Consider the following 14475-nt stretch of genomic DNA (forward strand, 5'->3'; position numbering starts at 1 on the left):
ACATCTGTTCATAGATGACATAATCATATATGTAGAAAACCCAAAATATTATTTCCTTGAATTCAGCAAAGTTACAGGATACAAAATGAACAAAGTTCAGCTGCATTTCTATATACCAGCAATGAAGGCATAATTGATAAGGAAATTAAGAAAATTCCATTTACAATAGCATTAAAAAGAATAGAATATTTAGTAATACACCTAACCAATAAGGTGAAAGATTTGTACAATGAAAACTACTAAACATTGCTGAGAGAAATTATTCTTTATATTTTATTATCATTTTTTCAAAAACATAATAACAAAAAAATGCAATTCTTGCATTGTTAAGAATGTAGAGGAACCCCTGTGCATTACCGATGGCAATATAAAATGATACAGCTGCTGTGGAAAACAGTTTTGTGGTTCCTCAAAAAGTGAAACATAGAATTATCATATGATCCAGCAATTCTGCTCCTAGTTAAATACCCAAACAAACTGAAAACAGATATTCAAACAGATACTGGTACACCAATGTTTACAGCAACATTATTCACAATAGCCAAAAGGTGGAAACCCTAATGTCTTATCAATAGATGAACAAATAAAAGGTGGTATATACACATACAGTGGAATATTCTCCAACCTTAAAAAAGAATGAAATTCTGATACATGTTACAATATGGGTAGCATTATGAAAGCATTATGCTAAGTGAAATAAGCCAAACACAAGGGACAAATACTGTATAACTTTACTCATATGAAGTCTGTAACAGGCAAATTTATGAAGACAGAAAATACAATAGAGATTACCAGAAGCTGGGTGAGAGAGGAGAATTGGTAGTTACTATTTAATGGGTACAGAGCTTCTATTTGGGAAGATGAAAAAGTCTCGGAAATGGGTACTTAGGATGATTATAAATGTACGTAAAACCACTGAACTGTACACTTAAAGGTTAAACAGATTTTAAATATGCTTAAGAACCAAGTCAAGTTACATGAATTTGAACCAGTTACTCAGCTGAGATAAAATATGTCTAGTGAACTGCCAGGTACGCATTATTATCCCTGACCAGCCATGTGCCATCTGAACAAGAGGAAGAATTCAGAGACTATAGAGCATAGAGTACTTTTTGTATTTGTCAAAGGCACTCATAAGTATGGTTAAATTCAATATTCTTATAAATCATGTAATTTGCACCATCATTAAAACAACAAAGATGTCAGGCACCTGGGTACCTCCATCCAGGTACATGTGTTACTTTAATAATCAGGTAAGATAAGTATCTCCAGCCCCCTTCCTATCTATATCCTTTAAGGACAGATAGATTCCATCCTACACAAGGACTGCCTTTCTGCCACGTTGCTGGAGCACCTTGCTCTCCACCATTTCTCCTCACATCTCCTTTTCCTTTTGTTCCTACATCTTTCACACCTTTCTCTCAAGCTCTCCAAAAAAACTCAAAATTCCTCTCTGCTTTTGTCTTTTCTTTCTAGACTTCTCTTATCCACAAAGGTTCAAGATACTTTCCTCAACAAAAAGTCATCTTCTCTGAGGTATGAATTATGCCATTCCCTTAGTATGTGTAAGTTGTTCAGTCAATTTTTGTTTTAAACAGAAATTTTTTCCTTTTCAATGACATTCACATATACTGAAGTCCAGAAATTTTACTAGCTTGTTATTTACTCTAAGTGCTAATTAACAACAAAATATTTAGAAATTTTAAAATATTAGCCTTTAACTCAAAGTAATTTCAGTTTTAAATGTCATCTTCTCTAACAGTCAAATTTCAAAATCTTAAAAACAACATACAAGCACTGATAGAGGAAACAAAGCAGTTCCTGATATTTCCAAATAACCAACTATCTTTAAAAAAATTTCTCCTTGATCAGTTGTAACTCTGCTTAGCATACTTATCACAAACTACTAAATGGATTCATACACAAAAACCTCCACTAGACCCCATAAAAAAATTCCAATAAGCAGTCACAGTTCCTACCTTCTAAAGCAGACAGTCCAAGTTCAAACAGAACTATATGTGTAGTTAGTTATAGGCATAGTAAAAAACCTACTTTCTTTTACACATTGGCTATGAACATAGGTATGTGCAGATGATGAATAAGAACAAGAAGTTTCATGCAAGAGGAAGGTGCATTCTATAATAAGAAGAGAGGGCTTTGGAGTTATGTCGGTCCACTGATGTCCTCTCTCAATTAATTCTCATCACAACCTTAGGAAGACGAAATACAGCTGCAATGTGATAACTAGCATATGAGGAGACAAGTTTAGGGAGGTCCCAGATTCCTTGGCTAGTGTATACAAGAGCAGAAATGGGGTTTGATGCCAGACATGTTTAATCTCAAAACTTTTGCATTCCCAGAGTTAACATGGAAGATATATATACATTAAAATAATAGAAATCATTCCCATTATTACTTATCTGATGGGTATGTAACATTAAGCCTCAATTTATACGACAAAAAAAAAAAAAAAGAAAAGAAAAGAAAAAACCGCAACAACAAAAAAAACCTGAAAGTTTTTACCCCAACAGAATCACTAATACAAACGAAGTATAAAATTTGGTAAAACTCTAACTCTGTTACTTTCATATGGCAGACACAATCTCAAATCTAAGTGTAATGGGAGAATTACCTCTATGTTGGGGTAGTCTGGACACTTAAAAAACTGAATATGTACTAGTCCAATCTCTAGGGAACAATTAACAATCTGAAATCCATGGCTTGCCCTGGAGGTACACCAAACTAAATCTTAGTATTTCCAAACCTCCAAAGGTACACATATCTTCTGCCCTGGCATGCATATGGCAAGGCATGTGCACGTATTTATTATCTATAGTTACTTGTTTCATCAGCAATCCTCAATTTGGTTCTAAATCAAAGGCTTCGATAAAACAGTAAATTATATTCAAATCCTTGTTTTGAATACTTATATGAAAATTTAATAACTAAATATTTCAAAAAGGCAAAAGACTTTATGAAGACTCTTTGTATAGAAGACAATCAGGGTGGGGAGGAAGGGAGAAAGGAAAAGGTTGGCTTTGGTTACCACCTGTCTGTAACCAATTTCAAAGTATCTGTCTGCACCGACCAAAATGTATTTAAGTAAAATCTGTATTTACTGGTATAATTCATTCAATGTATTAAAAATAAAACTAACAGACTCTGTGGTGAAGTTACAGACTTAAGAAATACACAGAAAGAACTTTTCATCTTGTCTCAACACCATGTCATTTTTATATATATCAAAAAAAAGATATTTGATTTTTTTCTATACTATTTTAAAAAGAAGTTTAAATACAAGGATAATTTACATAGCACTTAGTGGTACACTCTGCAATGTATAATAAAACTTATTTATATGTTGTTAAAATAATGTTGGAAAGTAGTTAAAAGGACTAAGAGTGAGATAAAGGCAGAGGAAAAACAAAACTATGTAGTGACTTATGAATCACTACATAATTTTAAATTTTATCTCCATTTTAGAAGTTAACCTTACTTCACAAATGTGTGACTAAACCAATGCTCACACCTCCACACAAAATATTATTACACAAAAATTTTTTCTATTTTCATAGATTAGCATGAATGCTTGTCATTCTCAAAATTCTCTTATTTAGCCTAATTCTTCCATGGGGAACCAAATTCATTATCTGTAGCAAATTCCTTTCTTAAGCAAAACAACTAATTCAGTAAATGGCTTAAAGGACTATAGTAATAAGATAATTTTTTACAGTTGTTTTATGTGTCAAGAATCAATAATACCAAAGTAAATGCATTTAGAATGGCAATACCTTAAGTTTTTCTACACTTTAAAATGTTATTATATAATGAGCTTAATTTTCTACATTTATACACATTTAACTTAAGCTTTGTTTACATTTAAGCTCACAGAAATTGAAATCATGACATTTAGTTACTAAGTACTATAAATAATAATATATAATGTATGACACTGATGAACACACACAACACATGAATTCTCATCCTCGTCTCAACTAGTTAAATATCAATGCAGCAGTTCAGTGAGATTTTACTGTAATTTATCATTAGGCTATCTAACTTTTAAAATGATAAAAATCAACCTTACATTACAGAGGTGCAAAGTATTTATTACCTACATTAAAAATTATCTGGATTAATTTCTAAGCCCATCATTCCCCAATGAATCTTCATAATACAGTGATGAAAAGGTGGGAAGAAAGGAAATAATGCATGAAATATCAACAGATATATAGTTTATCATTTATTCAATTCACACAACAAATCCTTACTGAATATCTACAGTGCATCAGGCATTATGCCAGAAGCCAGAGATATAAAAGGGAGTTAAGACAACATGGTCCCTATTTTCACAGTAATTAGTCTCCTAAGGAGACAGATCCTGATCAGATAATTCTATGACTGAGTATATGAAAACAGATATAAATGCTCTATGAACAGTATCACAGCTGCATGAAATGTATTTAATACAGGAATCTGTTCCAGAGTAAGGGTTCAGGGAAGAGTTCAGAGAGAATAGAAGGTTTTCAAGCTGAGAAATGAAATCTGGGAAAAATTAAGAAGGTGAGAGATGTGGAAAGAGAGGGAAAAAAAAAAAAAAAAGATGAAGACCCAGTAGTGGGAAGGAGCACAGTACATTCCAGAAAGAAAAGGTCTACAAGCAGAGACCAAGAAAGGGAGTGACATTAGAGACTGAAAAGGAGAGAGGCCAGATCATAAGAGTTCAGCTCATTTTAGGATTTTTAGTCTTTTCTAGTCTATTTTTCACTTCTAAAGTGAAAAATGTCTGTTTCTAATATAAGTTCTACTTGTGGAACTTTGCAGGTAATGAAAACTTCACAAATAATTGTTGAAAGAATAAGACAGAAAGGTCTAGTTTACTTGAGGCAAAAATAGATTTCTTTTCTTAATTAAATTCATTTTAAGATCATATAAGTGGAGAAAAAATTAACATCCACTCAAAATAAATGATTTGTATCTAATAAGCTAAGTTGTTTTGCTCTGAGCTTTCTTCTGCTTCTTCAGATTATTTTACTTTTAAAGTATAGTGCTCAAACTGAAAATAATATAAAAAGGGATCAATATCAAAAGATTAAAATAGGAAAAATTCCTTTCCAATTTTTGTATCCCTTTTGAACTCCATTCTGTTCTAAACACCATTTTCCTAACAGTTCAGTCATTTTAAATTGTGGCCTGTCTTCCAACTAATATCAAATATTTAATAAAATACAGGTAATATAGTTTAAAAATCTGGAGCAGAGCCACTTCATCATAGTTATTATAATTTTTTAATTCCTTTTATCATATGGTCCCTTACCCCTCTCCATAGAATATTCAGCAACAATAATTATATTCTTATTTCCTCATCCCTGGTGATTAATAAACACACTGACATTCAAAAAATCATTACTGAAAATTTACTAAGGATAAAATACTGGACTATGCACTGGGATTGAAATATGATTAAGATACTCTTTCTTTGATGATTTCTAGCTATCAATAGTCAACTTGGGACATAGGTAAAACATAACAAAATTCAAAACCCACACTGAAGATCTCAACGTGATAGGCAGACTCAGGAGTCTGGATTTAACTTTTATTTCTTTGGTCAGCTATCACCTCTTATGAAAATTATTTAAGAGTAAAAATTAGTTTTAATAAAAATAAGAGCAAATAAGACAGAACTTCTCAGCTAACCATGCAAAAATTATTAATACAAAAAAACAAGGATTACACATATGCCTATCTCTAGTCAATTCACAGATCTCAAAATATTGCTAATAAACTTCAAAAAAATGGCGATTCAGATTTAGACCTCATGGTTCAGACATTTTCTAGTTAAGCATTTTCAAATGACCTATATATCATATTAAAACACTATATATAAGATATGAAATATGAAATTTCTTTCTAAAATGACCCTTTTTAAAATATTTTGTCATATCTGAGTTTTACAGTTTCCTCCTAATTCATCTTCAGTATTTATTATATTTTCCAACCTTGACTGTTCCATATAAACATGAGAAGTAATGACTCAATCTAAACTTACAGCTGCAGCTATTTTCCATGATACCAACCAGTAAGAAAAAATTAGCAGAAGCATGGCAGAGTCGTGCTTCTCTGCGTGCTATTCTACTAGAACCTCAGCATGGAAAGTACCAAAAGGGAACAGAACACATACCAATTAAACCTGAGAACTGAACTTCTGTCCCTATAAAAAAGCAATGCCATCCTTCTATCATACCCATCCATCCATTTATATATCTATATCTATCTTTGCCTGTCTTCTATATCCTAGGACTACAGTTTAGTAACTGTATGCATTTGTATGAGCACTATACTTTAAATCCCATTTAACATATGCAGGGGGAGGAAGAGGGGGGAAGAGGTTCCAAATGACAGTAAAACTTAAGAAGAAAGAATCTTTGGTTATCTTTGGAGGATTTCAGGAAACCAACTCAACTGAAAACTGGTAAATAAAAAGAAATCTAGCATTTATTCTGCCTTTTCTGTATAAACTGTACTGCATAAAAAAAAAGCTGATAAGAAAAAGTTCTTTATAGAAGTCCAATAAATGAAGAAAGAATGAAAAATTAGGACAATACTATTTTGCAACCTCTAGTAAAATAATGAATCTAAGCAATAATCATCAATGGCTGCTAAATTTACTAGGTTAAAATGGTGACAGGGAACTTTACAAAGAATGGATTAGGCTGACAACACTTGACCCTCGTGATCAGTCTTATCACCACAGAGAGTGATAACCAGACATCATGCAAAAGAAAGTACAATAATCTATAAAGTATTCTTCCAAAAAAAATTAAACCCCAGTCTGATCAAGCCTCTGGATTTAACAACCAGCTCATAAGAAACACAGGGGACAGAGGAACATGTTAAATGACACCACAAAGATACACTCAGCAAAATCCAAAATGTAAAAACTTCTATAAGACAAATAACCTACTTTATCAACAAATAAATTACAAGGTGATAAAAGGATGGAAAGACAAGAAACTATAGGTTAAAAGAGACAAATACATAAATTAAATGCAATATGTGAACTTTCTTTAGATCTTGACTTAGGCAGACCAACTGCACAAGAAAGCAAAATTATCAGACAATGAGAAAAATGTGAATATTAATTGCATATCTAATTATGCTAAAGAAATCTTAGTTTTCAGGTGTGGTGACAGTACTGTGATTATACTAAAGCACCAAAAATGTGTCCCTCCTTTTTAGAGATGCATGCATAGGCACACATACGTATGTCTACAGATAAAGTTGATATGATGTACAGAAATTGCTTCAAAACAGTCTGAGAGAAAGGGTGCAGGGATCACTGGTATACATGGAATAAAACTGACCATCATTAACTGTTGAAACTGGATGGGGGACACATAAAGCTTCATTACACTACTCTATTTTTATATATGTTTTTAAATGCTCATTTTTAAATTTGAAAAAAAATAAAGAAAAAGAATTGTCCTTTGTAGACTGTTAACCTCTGAGGCATTCTTATGTAACATAGTGATTGAGCCCACCTACACAGAGGCACTATTCCAGGTGCTAGAGACACAGTATAATAGAAGAGACAAGCATTTTAAAGTTCCCTGCAACAGAGTAACTGACAAATGAAATAGAATTATTATATAATTGCTAACAAAGAAGAAATAATTAGAAGCATATAATTCCAGAGATTTACTAATAGTATTTGACAAATATGAACATGAACAATAACCAAATGGGTTTTTTTTTTTTGTAATCATCTCCCATTCTTTCCTCTGATGACCCCTAGCTTTCCAATATTACAAAAGATATGTCAAAGTAAAAATATTATCTACTTGCTACTTTCTTTCTGCACAAACACTGAGTTTACATTGTTTGGCAATTTTTGGTTTCTTTTTGTTAAGACAGCTTAAAATCAAAATTGTGACAAACATATTTGGCCACTGCCCCCTTTTCTTAACTTTCTATTACAATATATTTTAGTGAAAGTAAAAGAAAAGTGAGCAAAGAAACGTTTCTTAAATAGTAGCTTGTGAATTTTCCATGTAATCATGGATAGCAAGGCCAAAATGGTCTCCCATAGAAACAGAGATAATAATGACAAACTACTAAATTTAAAATTGGTATATTGTGCTAGCCCAGTAAGTACTGTTCCTTTCCTACAAATCAGAAACTATATGACAGAGTTATAGGCTTCTTGCATACTTAAAAGATTAAACTATTATAAATATCAGTACCTACTTATATACATATACATTTATAAGCAGTGGCTTAAATATTTCAAAATAAAATATAAAAATATAACTATATTTATAGTTGTCCTGTATCATTTTTTTTAATTTATATTTTTAAAGGTTCTTTCAAACTATTAAAATACTAAAACTCTCTTGTCTAATACTTTAGTATAACTGAGCACTGGATAGGTAACACTAGAAGAAAGTACTATGAAAGATACATATTTTGAAAAGAAATTACTTGTAGAATGAGCCACTCCATTTCATGAAAAAAACAAGAGACCAGTCACCAATTTCCAGGTCACAATAGAGAGAAGCAAGTAACATTAGATGGAAATAAAACACTGTTTAATAAAAATACAATTTTGATCACACCACCTAGAGCCTCATGAAGAACTTTCACGTTCAAAAAAGCATGAATGAAAAAACTGAAATACACAGAGCAGTTGTAAACCATTTATAAAGCTCACACTGGGAAACAGGATTAAATACATAGGATCTCCTTAGGGAATAATAATGTGAGGTATTAGTCTATTTTTTCTGCTTAGGGGGAAATATTTTGGTCTGTGGTATCTCTGAAAACATCCAACTGAGTTCTCTAACAACTCAGTTCAACTGTACACTCATATGTGTGGGATATTCATATAGAAGCAATCAATATAAAGGCCAAGCCTACATGCAGAGGAGAGCAGACCCAACACTGGGCAACGCAGCCTGGGTATCACTATTGCTTTGTCAATTATTCTAGCAGCAACAGAAATCTACCTCTGTATCAGGAGCCAAAATTTGTTTAAACAAAAAAAAAAAAAAAAGAACATCATCATGTACTGCAACCTTAAAAAACTGACCAGCTGCAACAGCGACCAAGAAAAAAATCTGATGAATGAAGTACAAGAGAGATTTACTAGCCATAAAAAGTGGAACTGAAGTTTTCAATACCAGTTTCTCATAAGCAGAAGAATAAACAACTGAGACCCTGACATGAAGAGACACATGTCTCTGGTTTGGACAGGGCCCACAGTTCTGTCCTTTCAATCTCTAGCTCTGTATTCTTTTCTTTACACAGCACTACCTTCTCTCTCAAGGATGTCTTAATTACACCATTATTAAAACAACTTGCATTTACTCAAAACACTGGGCAGCAGGTCAGATGTGTACATCCCAATCAGCTTGTCCAGTGACCCCCAACAGAACCTGGGGGAAAGCTACTACCCTCTTTGCCCAAGGTCACACACGTTTCCAGGCAGAGTAAGCTCTAAAAGAACCCACATGCTTTGCCTTCCTAGAAAAACAAAATTCCCTCTAAAGCCCAAACACTCGGGTAAACGTGCTCTCTTCACAGACACCAAAGGCTAATTTGGCCGCTATTTCTCACAGATTTTATCCATAGGAATTCCATGCTAGTCTTCTTGCTCAGGGTCCAAAGAAAATTATACAGTTCCATCAATCTAAGACAACAATCTATGAAATTAGAATCTTCCAAGTCCCATTTATAAAATTACCTTTCTTTCTCAACATTTAGGTACCCTAAAAAGCACCCTGTTTCTTCTAAATTTCACATTCAGACCATTACTGCCAATGAGTGTTAATTCATAGATAAGCATTTTTTTTAAAAAGCGTATTAAACATCCATTAAACCTACTATGTTTTTTTTAGAATTTTTCCATGTGCCCTTTTAATACCTAAAATTTTGCTTATATTTTAATGCATATATTTTCCCTAATCTAGACTCTCATCAAACCATGAAGACTTTGAAAGTGAGTAAATTCTGTTATATAAATACTTTATATGTAGACATAATACCACATCATACAAATATACTCTTCTCTAGAAGTATGTGTAATGTTGATTTTTCTCTATTCTTCCTAATACACTGTCCTTCAATTATTCAATCCTTAAAATAACTTGAAGAATTCTGATATAAATGCACCTAACCAAAACAAACTCAAAAGGCCATACCACCAGAGCAGCAAATTCCTAATATCATTTGCTCCAAGGACTACTATAGAATAGTTTTTTAAAAGTACCTGTAAAAAAGTTCCATAATATAAATGTGGTATATTTCAGAATATAATTTTATGTTTAAATAATTTCTTAAGTTTCAATAAAACATAGTACATTATGAAAAACAATTAAATGACAACCAATTATTTCATATAACAAAATGGCATGTCTTTATTAAATGCCAGTTATTCAATTCTACCAACAATTCTCCCGAAGTCATAAATAAATGGGAACAGTATCTACCTGAAAAATGTTCTGAGAGACTTACCATCATTTTGGCTCTTGCCCTTCATCTCCTCCTTCCACGATGGGATGGTGTTCAGTGGAACATAGTCCCTTATGTATTCTTTGCGTCTCTCCTCTAAGGTCATCTTCAGCAAACGTTCTTGCAAAATAAAAGCAGAATCTCCATTTGTATATAACTTTTGAGTTCAGGAATAATTTTATAACTCAAATATTAACCATGTTAAACTAACCAAAAACAAAATGCAAATCTAATGACTCCATATTTGACAGGAAAAAGTGTCAAACTAATACCATATTAGTAGAGGGAAAAAAGATCAAAGCCTGATGAGGAAGACATTCTTGTGATAGTCCAAAAAGGAAGTAAACTCTTTCAATCAACATCTAATGACAGCCCACTATGTGCCAGGCAAAACGTTTATTCACTGCAGCTACAAAGGTGACCCTTAACTTTGAGGAGTTCACATGACAAATGAGGAAAGGGATAAGATACAAAATAATAACAACATAAATAAAATACAAAATCCTAAAACAAATATGTACAAATGCTAAGAGTATAAGAAAAGGAGTCATCAAGATATTTCCTTAATTCTATGATGCCATCAACAATAAAGTACCCTTTCAATTTAATAATAACTTTGGAGGTGATACAAATAATACTTTAAGTATAAATCTTGATTACAAGATGAAAATATTTTTAAATGCTTAGAATTAACAATTGTTTATGTAATTTATAAAGAACTCACTGTGCCAGGTATTCACATCTATAATTTTATTAAAATAATCTTCCCAACACTTAGCAAAATTGATAGTATTATTATCCCTATTTTGCAGATAGGGAAATGAAGCACATCAAAGTTCAGTAGTTTGTCCAAAGTAAGAGAGCTTTCCACTAAAATCCAGTCAACTATCTCCATTAGTCAAAAAACAGCCTATACCATTTGACACTATACCATACCATCAGACACTATACCTATACCATTAGTCACTCTACTGTACTACCTTCTCAGGAAAACCTCTCCAAAAGAGGTGGCACGAATGCTAGTCCCTGAAGGACAAATAGAATTTTGCCACGAAGAGGTAAGAAATAAGGATATTTCAACTAACAGAACAATGCAAACAAACATATGTTACGGGGAGGGTAAGTGGCCACAGAATTGAAAAGTAGCTGGAAACATAAGTTAAAACCAAAATGTATAGGAACTGCTATGATGAGTAATCCTAATCTTATCCTATAAAGAACAAACACCACTAACATTCAAACTTGATTATGTATATCCTAGAAGGTTTATAAAATGATCCACTAGAACGCAGAGAAAAAAATGTAAGAAAATATATTTATTTTTAATCTAAGGAAATGACAAATTAGATTTACTAATATTCAATTTATCTGACACTGGCATCCTCACTCATTCTGTATGTCAGCTGTCATGTATCATATACTTTTCCAAAGGTCTCCACAAAGTAGAGAGACCGATAGATGCTCACTCACCAACTCTCTTTCAGAATATTACAAGGTATTGTAGTTTAGGTAAATGGATTTAAGGATAGTATCTAGTTTTAGGTAATCTAACCCTCATAAAACAATCACTTTAAAAAATTCTTTCACAGAAATAAACTGCAGAAAGTATTACTGTAAGCAAAAATGAGTAAAAAATGGGGAACCAACATTTTCCCATTCCTAGAACTGGCTTTTCTTCAGACACATTAGGAGACCCCAAATAAAAGAAGCAATTTTAATCACATGATTACATGTGATATATTCAAATCACAATACTATAATACTCAAGGGTCACACTATTGAATTTAAGATGCCTAGGGTATTCAAGAACCTGGAACTTAGGAGAGAGATCTAGCCTAGATATTTTAGAAATTAACCTAAACTTCTAGTCCAACAGGAAGTTCATAGGGGAGAGTGAAGACAGAGGACCAAACCTCCACAACATGTAGGCAGTAGACAAAAAGAGAAGGGGGAAACGAAATAAAACTTAGATGTCACTGGGAATACAAGGTGAATCAAGGTCCAGAGTGATGTGAAAACCAGAGAAGAGTTTTAATAAGGAGAAGAGGTAAATATTGCCCACTGCTGCAGGAAGGTCAAGAAGAATGAAAATTAATAAGCCAAATGGTTAACAGAGCTGTCTGGATTCTAATGCCAAATCATGCAAATCTATGTGATCTTGGGCTTAACCCCTTTATGGTTCTGCTTCTTTTTGAGATAGGTTGGTAGGTATTATTCCCAACATATAGATGAGGCAACTAAAACAGAGAGGTTGAATAAATTACTTAAGGTAGTAATTTATTCTAGTAAGCTAGTAAGCAGTACAACTAGGGTTCAAACTTAGGTAAATTGTGTTCAAAGCACTTGACCTTACAGTATATTACCTCAGAGGCTTTTTGTGAGAATTAAATGAGATAAACCAAGTAAGGTACTTAGAATAGTACAGGGCACACACGTTGGACTCAAACGCTATTTTTATATTAGTACCATCATCATTGTTATTACTGAATGACTTTAGGAACATTAGCTTCCTTAGAGTATAACTGAGATCCAGGAGATTTTGAGGGCCTGAGGAAAAGAGGGAAACTGGGAACAGCAACTCGAATGTGAAGTCCTTCAGAAGGAAGGTTACTTTGGGTCACTGTTATAGATTAAGGGGAGGAACCTGAAGACACTGAGAAACTAAACACCCAAAAGGGAATAAATGACAGCACAAGATCTCAAAGAATACGGATGAGATAAAGAGCACAAGCAAGGGGTTAATATTAGTAAAAAAGAGGAAAAGTGCTTTCTCTTAGATATGAAGAAAGGTGAAAGAACAAAGGACATGTAAAGAAACAAATGAGACTATGGAGGAAGATGTCAGGGCTGTTAATGCTTTATGACATATTTTCTCTATGAATTAAATGGCAATGTAGTCTGTGTAGAATAAGAAGATGGGGTCTTGATGGAATAGGAATCTTAAAGGGAACAGTAAATTTGAAAGAATCACACAGAGGAAGAAAAGTGATGACTAGCCTTTACCAAAGCACTACTAAAAAAGCCCAGATCGCTAACATGGAAATACTGCAATATCAATGATCAGGTTAAGTTACTATGACCCAACTTGTAGTTTTAGTAAGTGTCAGAAGTACAGTATGGGAATGCAACCTGACCTCTGTCATTCCATTTACTTAAAAGTTTGTGTAGACACTTAGAACAAAAACAAGATTAATAATTAGATAATAATATTTAAAATGAGATAATTTAAGTTTTATTTCTTGAAATGGTAAAACACATTGACTGGTTTTGAATTAGGGCTCAAAACATTAGATCAATAACATTTATTAAATCCATGTGGACTTGAGAATTCCTTAGTTATATATTTAAACAATGAAACATACTGAGGGCCACAGTTAAATATACAGTCTCTTTGGCTTTACACAAAACTTTTCCTTAAAGTATGTTTCACCTTTGCAGTGAACAAAGCATATAAGCAGGCAGATGTACTTATTAGATAGTATTACTGAGTTAAAATATATTTATAGAATGCCTTGACATTTCAATAAGGTGGGTAAGCCTTTCCTTAGATTTAAATAACAGCTACAAAAATATAATACCGCCCTCTCCAGTGCAATTCAGAAAAATGTCATGCAATCCATCAGCTTAATACTAACTACTGTAATGGAAATCCCTGGCTCCTTCTTGATGGTGTAACATATATACATATTTTTATTGAAGTATAGTTGACTTACAATATATTTTAACTATTAAATATTCCAAAAATAGACATCTTGATTAAGACACTAAGACACATTAAAAAGTCTTCAAGTCACAATAACTTTTTCTTTTAACATTAAACTTCATGCAAAAATAGGACAAGAAAAAATTTACTTTGCTAAATGCCTTCTTTAGTTGTGTATTTGCTTGTTTAGAAGATATTAATTTGGTTATATTTTTCCCTAGTATAGAAGCAAAAGAAGAAGAAAAAAAAAAAAAGAACACAGT

General features: G+C 32.6%; 1 protein-coding gene across 3 annotated transcripts in view; it reads right to left on the bottom strand.

The window, feature by feature from the left end:
* The window catches only part of MACROD2 (mono-ADP ribosylhydrolase 2), a 1866240-nt gene that overhangs the window by 1849667 nt on the left and 2098 nt on the right, over positions 1-14475 (bottom strand). For all 3 annotated transcript variants that reach the window (XM_032461806.1, XM_032461805.1, XM_032461804.1), the window contains exon 2: positions 10513-10629. In XM_032461806.1, the coding sequence (XP_032317697.1) occupies positions 10513-10629 (117 nt within the window). The remainder of the gene's footprint in view (positions 1-10512; positions 10630-14475) is intronic.

Source organism: Camelus ferus, chromosome 19, assembly GCF_009834535.1.
Source record: "Camelus ferus isolate YT-003-E chromosome 19, BCGSAC_Cfer_1.0, whole genome shotgun sequence".
Classification (NCBI taxonomy): Eukaryota; Metazoa; Chordata; class Mammalia; order Artiodactyla; family Camelidae; genus Camelus; species Camelus ferus.